At 40.9% G+C, this 8428-nt stretch overlaps 1 protein-coding gene across 1 annotated transcript; it reads left to right on the top strand.

Annotated features, from left to right (window-relative positions):
• Nucleotides 1-4941: 4941 nt before the first annotated feature.
• hs3st1 (heparan sulfate (glucosamine) 3-O-sulfotransferase 1) lies at nucleotides 4942-7548 on the top strand. Its single transcript, XM_026180645.2, has 2 exons — nucleotides 4942-5217; nucleotides 5822-7548. Exon 2 carries the CDS (start codon nucleotides 5974-5976, stop codon nucleotides 6895-6897), a length of 924 nt encoding a protein of 307 aa, XP_026036430.2. The 5' UTR covers nucleotides 4942-5217; nucleotides 5822-5973; the 3' UTR covers nucleotides 6898-7548.
• The last annotated feature ends 880 nt before the right edge of the window (nucleotides 7549-8428 follow it).

Raw genomic sequence — 8428 nt, 5'->3', positions numbered from 1 at the left:
CATTTTGGCCTCCTTAGTACCAACTGAGCATCATTTAAACGTCACAGCCTACCTGAGTATTGTTGCTGAGCATGTCCTTCCCTTTATGAAAACAGTGTAAACATCACACCATGGTTGGTTGGTTGGTTTCTCTGTCTTATTCTAGGGTCTTTACATCACAATATAAAGCAATGTGAGGTGACTGTTGTTGTGATTTGGCGGTTTACAAGTAAAATTTTATTGAATTGAACTGCTGAACATGATGATGAGTTTACTGTACTCAAATGGGCCACAGTCACTGTTCTCAGTCCAACAGAGGACCTTTGGGATTTGGTGGAATGGGAGACTCACACCATGGATGTGCAGATGAAAAATCAGCAGCAATTGTGTGATGCTATCGTGCCAATGTGAACCCAGATGAGGAATGTTTGTGGAACCCTGTTAAACTGATGCATGGGGTAATTCTGAAGGCAAAAATGGGATCAGCAACAGTGCCATCAAGGTGTTACTGATAAACTGTGCACTTAGTGTATATAAAACATGAATATCAGACTGTTCCCAGAGTTTCTCAGCCTTGAATGTTGATTTTTCTACTTTGCTAGAAGACAAACATCAAGTGTCCTTGAGCAACAAACTGAGTTCTGGGCAGCTACAGGGGATCGTATTTGTTATATATACCAACAAGGATAGAGACAGAAAGAAAGGAAGGTTAGCTGTACTTACAGAGCTAGTCTATATGTACATCGAGTATGACACTAGAAGAAGTACTTCTGGAAGCTCGAGCAAAGCAAAGAGCTTTGGAGATGGCTGAAGAGCTGAAAAAAGACGAAATATGACCAAGTAAAAGAATTCAGGAATGCAAATATGTTTATATAATTATTTAATTAAATACAATGGATAAAATAAATAAAAGACATAATAAAAATAAGCATAATAAGAGAAAATGAAACAATTTAAAGTACAGGTGTAGTAAAAATAAATAATTAAAATACAAATGGTTGGTTTTCAGTTTGTGTTTGGAGACTTTCAGTTGCTCCTTAAAGCTGAAAATTTAAAAAACTCCCCAAAGATTTTTGCCTCATAATTTGAAGAAACTAAAAGAGTCCCGTCAAAGGACCCAAGAGACAATCTTCGTTCAAAGGCTGGAAGAGTGTCAGACACGTAGGCTGGTGCAACTCAGTGTAACGTGTTCCCTACTTCTGGTCCTGGTGAGCACACGAGGGGCAAAGTTATGAATCAGTCGCAAGTGATTTGTAATTTTTTTGCTTAGTCTAAATGGGACAGCATTGCACTAGTCTAACCTGCAGGATATAAAAGTGCATGTTAGTCCCTTTGAGTTGCCCAGAGAGTGAAATCGCCTTGAAGATGCCATGTTTTTCAGAGGTAAGTGTTTGAAGTGCATTTTCACTCAAATATCGGAAGGATCCTCTCTTGTTCAACCAACCTACCTCGGCCTTCATGTGAGAACTGTTTTCAACCACAGATAACATAACATTGGTGTAAAATTGTACATAGGCATGAAAAGACTGAAGAGATCAGTCACTTAATTATTCGCCATTTTTGTTTTTAAAATTCAGAAAAATCTGCAGGTAAATGAGAGGATTGGGGCTTTGCTTTGCAGACTAAATGGTTCTGACAGTGTTATTGTTGATTAGCTACAACATGATAGCTTTTCCCATACGGTGAAATTTCTCAATCCGTGTACTTCAGACAACTTTTCACAACAAGGCGGCTTGTTTAATTTGCAGGTGTTTCTCTGAATTTCTCTGAACCGGCCTTTAAAAGCTCGCACCTCTCTGCTTTAATGAGCTTCCTTTCGGTTATTGTGATTTGTGTCATTCGTCATCATCTCATATTGCCAGCAGAAGTAATTGCAGTAATTATCCACATGGTGAACCCACTTGAACAAAGAAAAGCATTTCAATAAAGAGATGAAGCTTTCGAGCAAGCTGATGACCTGCGCTGTGTGTTTGCGCTCGCACAAGTGTGGGTTTTGATTCAACGCATATAGAATTAAAACTATGCAATCAGACGATAGAAAATAATAGCTGTTGAGTGGTGAAATAGACATTGTGCCTCCTTAGGTGTTTAGAATTACAAAGAAGTGGGATATTGTGCACTGAATGAATTTCCACTTCACAAATTGAATAAGAAAAATAATTAAATGAACATTTTAAAATATTCTAATTTCCTCTGTAGAATCAAAATGATCGTAAGGACAATGCAATTCAAATAGCATTACCAATTATAGCCTGAGGGCATAGCTATAATGTATTATATTATGATGTGAACATAAAATAAACAGTGTAATGTTTCATCACTTACAGAGCCTGTAGGAGTACTGACACTCTACATCTGCGTCCATTATAACAGATCATCAGTGATAGTTTTCTAAATTTAACAAATTTCAAGTCATGAACTCTTACAGGCGTTACAGCATTCCTGCAATACTTGTTGTCCAGCAACAAATTTCAGTGAAGCTCAGTTATAATTCTGTGCTAATTATAGAACCTTCTTTCCTTTCTGGATCTTTAAAAGAATCGTGCAGAACATCACATGCAGCAGTGGCATTGCCGTGTTTAACATTTCCTTGTGTGGGTAACTTAAGAATAACTTGATTTCTTACGGATACGTTTTGATCAGAGTCATGAAACATTCAGAGCATGCACATCGCATATGATCCATAAAAGTGTGGTATCTGTTAAGCCCGCGAGAGCCAGATGAAACCTGTTTTTATGCCCCACACAGTTGGCACAAGCGCTAAAGAAAATATTTTCAAGTGTGCTGATCGTGTAGCAACACTGCAAGAATGACATCAGGAGTAAAAGCGTGCTGTTTGTGACATGCAGCTCTTAATTCCTCTGCGATTTTCTTCCACCTTATTGAATGAGGTGCTTTTACATGGCATTTTTCTGGGCTTACTGACCACTCAAAGCAAGGACACTTCAATATGTGGACTGGAGGAGCCATGGATCTTTTGATTGAAGTGCAGCACGCTCTGTTTCCTGAGCCACAGCACCCCACCCCCTCACAACACACCCCCAGCTTCCTTGCAAATAGTTACTGGGCTTCAAGACTTTAATATGCACTATAGAGAACACTGCTGAAATAATTAATCGACCCTGGACTTTGGAGTAATTTTGAGGTATTTGACTGAACACTTGCATTTTTACAAAGTAACTGATTCAGGTCAACAAAGCAAAACTTTTCTTATTAATTTCTTATAAATTGATCCTTTAAGTATATTTTACAAGTAATGCTTGTGATCTTTTACTCAACTGTAAAAAACTTCTGCCTTTTTGTCAAGCATGTATTTTTGTCATACTTGATTAGTGTGAGCTGAGGTTGAGGGAAGTCACAGAGGAAGCTCTGAGGGTGTTTATGCTCTGTGAATACGTACTATTGTCATGTTAATGTGCCTGGTAGCCTCTGATGATCCTCAAGGCGGGATTATATTGTACAACTGAACGCTGAATTCACACTTTCTCAGGAGAGCCAAGGGCAGAATCTGAGGATTACTAAACTGCATCTAAAAATCAATGTGGGGAAACTCTTGGCTATATCAGCACTTACACTTTACACACTGGAGGCACGTGTGTTTGCATTCTTTTTACAAAGAAAGGGTGCGTTTAAGAAGCAGAAGCAAGCTTTTGTTGTGGCACCAAAGCTTCTGCTGCTGTAGCCCTTCAGTCTGCTTTATGTCCTCGATGCCTTTTCACTTAAATAACCTACACAGCAGAAAAATTTCCCAAACATGGGTAAAATCAGAAGCATCCCTATTCAGCAGCAAAGCCCTTAATCTCTTTCCATGCTTCAAGGCATAATGTCAGCATGGGAAACAGTTAGCATTAAAGATTGCAAGCAAAAAACAGTTCTGAATTACCCAACTCATTGGAATTTATCATTTCCTTGTACCAGTGCTGTCGTGTCTCGATGACAGTAGTATTGCATAAAACAGTGATGAGAAAGAAGAAGGATGAGAGAAGGATGAGTTTATGCTGAAAACCTGTGCATCAGGAAGCAGGAAGGGATTCATAAATAGTCAGGGATAAAACCAAAATCGATAAGTAGAATCAACAAACTGATATCAAGCTTCACCTGTAGTTACCATCTAGTTAAAGCAAATATCTGATTTAAAAAAGCAAGCATTACACAATATACACAAGTGTATTAACAGCGTTTTTTCCTATCACACTGCGTCTTTTACTGCTTTCTCATCTCTGCAAGTCCAATATGACACAACCTATCAAGGTATTTGACGTTAATGACGTGCCACTTATTCATCGCCACTTTGAAGTCACTCAATCTTTCTCACACTGACTGTACATCCAAAGGTGAGTCAGGGGACATTGTGAAATCCTCCAATGACTCAGTTAAACACGAGTAAATACGAAGCTTGGAAAGACACTTTGGACTCATTGCTAAAGTGATGGGAGAACGATTTAAATATGTCAGAAGAAAAAGAAATACAGCTCAACAGGTGGTGAGATTGTGCAACTTGGACTCAGTGACTACCCACAGATGCAGTTGCATTGTGGGCAAAGGAGGAGAAGAATGCCAGGGATGAATAACTGGCCTGTCTCTTTCATTGATTTCCCCTGAAAGCAACAGCGAAGAGGGAACTCCTGGAGGCTCAGCTGAATAGTCTTTTTCAATCCCAATCCTGAGAAGGCTCAGCCTCTCTATGGGCAACAAATTCACTGAGTAGAGCATCTCAGTCTGCTTGAATTGAATGTTTGGCTTAAAAAAAATCATAAATAGTCTTAAATCAAAGCTAGAACACCCATCAAGACTGGAGCGATTTTCTGCTCTGTGGCGCAATTATATTGTCGCTTTCTTTTTTGCTTTGTTCCTTCTACATGATGCATAGATCACCTGCTTCAGTTCTCCGTCACATATCACACATACCAGCGGCGGTATAGCTGACAAATATGATAACATTTTAACAACCTGAGTCAGTAGGGGGAGTGGTCCTGCAGGCGTGAGGTAGGCGTAGACTTCTACACAACAGCTGACACTCAAAAAACGGGAGGACAGCGTCGGTCTGAGGCTCAGAGGAGGCGCTCCGGTGAAGTTGTGCCCCGCGCAGCGCAAGTTTATACGCGCTCGGAAAATTCCCAGACGATACAGAGGTGGATCCTACATAATTGCTGGTGTGGAAGCGGCGGTGCTGTGAGCGGAGAGCCTCCAGCTGCAAGGCATGAAATCTTTGTCGAGTGGACGATTGTAGTTAAAAAGGTAAGAGATAAACGGCGTTTCCTGGATTGGCACCCAATGCAACCGTCATATGGAAAATATAACGAGCAAAAAACCCAGCTTGTCTGCATGATTTCTTTGTTTTTTCTTTTAGCGGTGCAGAATTTAATTTGCAGAACAAACCGCACCTGCTTTTCTGTTTGTTTCCTGTCGCATTAAAAGCAACATCTACCGTGAGAGCGTTTGACCTCTTTAGCGCATATTTATTATTTTAGTTCTGATTTCTAAATTAATAAATTGTTGATCAGTAGTTGCAGAGAATAAAACCAGGTGAGTCTCGGCTCATCGACGTTTCACTTCGTCTTTTGATGCCATCAGTTGACTGTACATAAATCATTAGCACGGTTATATAAATGACAGCATGTTTATTATAGGGGCAGACACAGTTCCTGTTTGACGTGAAGGTGATTCGTGTTTGCGGACGTTAAACGGCAGAAAGTTTAAGGACACTGATTATGTTAAAGGAAGTATCGTTTGCTAGTTTAACTTCCTTCTAGGATTTGGAGTTGTGAAACTTAATATTTGTCTTTCTGCCAAAAGATTAACCTGTTATTAGTCTGCTCACAGCTGTTGTCTTTCCTTGTAGTTGCTGCTGCTGGCAGAGAAGAGGCTGTTTTGGGTTTTTCTTCTTCTTGCTTTTCAATCAGACCGTTGTCCACAAGCAGCTGCTCTTTCAATGTGGGATACAGTTTTAGTGCTTTCGCCAGGCTGAAATCCTCCAGGGTCAGGACCTCACTCATGGCAGCTTTGCTCCTTGGGCTGCTGCTTTTTGCAATGCAGTCCCCGCCAATCCCCTCCAGGCCAGTGGCCGACGGCGACGGGGGGCCACCTTTACCTCCAACCTCATCACCCGCTGACAACGGGACCACCAGCCATCCAAATGGGACACTCCAGCAACTTCCTCATATTCTAATTGTTGGCGTGAGGAAGGGAGGAACACGGGCGCTGATTGAGATGCTCAGCCTGCACAGCTCGGTGGCTGCAGCTCAGAACGAGGTGCACTTCTTTGATTGGGAAAGTCACTTTCAGAGGGGCTTGCCTTGGTATCTCAGCCAGATGCCCTACGCTTTCCCCGACCAGCTGACGGTAGAGAAGACGCCGGCCTACTTCACCTCCAGCAAAGTCCCTAAACGCATCCATCAGATGAACCCTGACATCAAGCTGCTGCTTATCCTCAGAGACCCCACAGAGCGGGTGCTCTCGGACTACACCCAGGTCTTTTACAACCGCCTCCAGAAACACAAGCGCTACCAGCCCATCGAATCTGTGCTGGTGAAGGACGGTGAGATCAATCTGGGATACAAGGCTCTCAATCGCAGCCTTTACTATGTCCACATGCAAAACTGGCTGCAATACTTCCCACTGGAGAGCATTCACATCGTGGATGGGGATGAATTAATCAGAGACCCCTTACCTGAGATGAAAAAGGTGGAGAGGTTCTTAAAGCTGGAGCCTCAAATAAACGCTTCAAATTTTTACTTCAATAAAACTAAAGGATTCTACTGTTTGAGAGACCACGGGCGAGAGCGGTGTTTACATGATTCGAAAGGCAGGGCTCACCCTCACGTGGCTCCTGCCATCCTGCAAAAACTCTACCAGTTCTTTCATGAACCCAACAAGAAGTTCTTTGAGCTGGTGGGTCGAACATTCAACTGGAAATGAACGTCAGAGTGTCTGTAGCTGGTTGTAGAGTTTCTTGGAGAAATGCGTGGTTTTTCCACACTAACAATGTAGACAGTGAGTCAAAGCTAATGTAAAATTAAAGTAAATCTATTTTTGTACTAGTGTGTTTGCTACAGAAGTATGATCCAGCCAAATATCAGGGCAGACTGCATTTGAAGACATGCTTTTAGTGCATGTCTTGTTTTTCTTTCCTAAACACACGTTCTCTGTGTTTCTGTGCTGTTACACACTCACTCTGCTGTTCAGCCCCTCTGAACAAAGACAACTTACTATGACGTCGATAATGATATTCAGACTGTAGACTGTGATAATGTGTTGCATCAAAATTAGTACTGAGCAGTTTAATATTGTCATACCCTCTTTTTCTCACTTCATATGACATTATTAATGTTTAACTGCATTTTTAGTGCTACGAAGGACCTTTATCTGCTGCTATTTTTTCCCTCCTTTTTCAGTCACTTTCAGGCAAACGCCACACTGAATATGTATTTGTTCTCCTTGCTACTCACGTTTCCTCATGTAAGAGTCAAAAATATGCTGTATGCACATCATCTATTGCTGATTATTACTGTAATTATTGTTTTTTTAAGTGAAGAATTAATACCATAATAAAGATGTATTTTATTTTTAGCATGTCTGATGCTTTTGCTCACATATTGAATTATTTTTATTCATTTATTATGTATTTGTGTGTTGTGTCATTTGTCTACACTAACAGGTGCATACGTGTGCTGCAAAACTGTTTTGTGGATTGTAAGTTCCTTCAGAACATTCACACAAAAAATGCTTTAAACATGCTGGTACATGCTAGCAGCAATGGTGGAACTTATCGTTTTCAATCACAACTGTGTTGAATTTCCTGTTTGGCTGCTCTGCGCCTGCTGGGGGGGGTCTTGTTTATGAAAAGTTCTGCTTCTCTGGTGATTTTAATTCTCCAGTTATAAACAGCTGCATTCATTTGCAGGTAATTGACTTTTACCTTAATAAATTAGGACTACTGTGGCATGAGTGGGCAGGCAGGTGAAGTCAGAATTGAGCACAGTCTTTGCCATGAGAAATCTAAAGAGGAGTTGTTTATGCTCAAGGGTGTGATCTTACTCAGTTTTTTAAAGCGGCATGGCATTATTTATTCAAATCGTATTGCTACTTTGAAAACATCAGCAGCGCAGTATTGAAGACATTAAGCTCTAAAAATCCACAGTAGCTGTTTCATATTTGAATGTGGCCTAGATTTACTTGGGGGCTTACTGGGACTGTGCAGACAGGAGGTTAACCTCAATGCCCCTGAAATGCGGACCACAGCAATATTTATTTCTTGCTTTTTTCTTTTTTTTGCCCTCAGAGAGCAGGAATAGTACTGCAGTAACATGTGTTTTTTTTAGTGTTAGTACTGAGTAAGACTGTCTATGGTTTTTAAACAGAACAAGTTTGGCTACAGGCATTGGGAGGAGGGGGGAGTCAAAAACAGAGAAATGGTGCGAGGTAGAGTCTGATCCGCTGCGCTGTAAGA

Source organism: Astatotilapia calliptera, chromosome 2 (genome assembly GCF_964374335.1).
Source record: "Astatotilapia calliptera chromosome 2, fAstCal68.1, whole genome shotgun sequence".
NCBI lineage: Eukaryota > Metazoa > Chordata > Actinopteri > Cichliformes > Cichlidae > Astatotilapia > Astatotilapia calliptera.
This window is presented reverse-complemented; position numbering and strand designations above follow the sequence as displayed.

Coding starts and splice junctions, on each gene's coding strand:
- hs3st1 (XM_026180645.2), top strand. CDS start 5,974: ATGGCAGCTTTGCTCCTTGGGCTGCTGCTTTTTGCAATGCAGTCCCCG.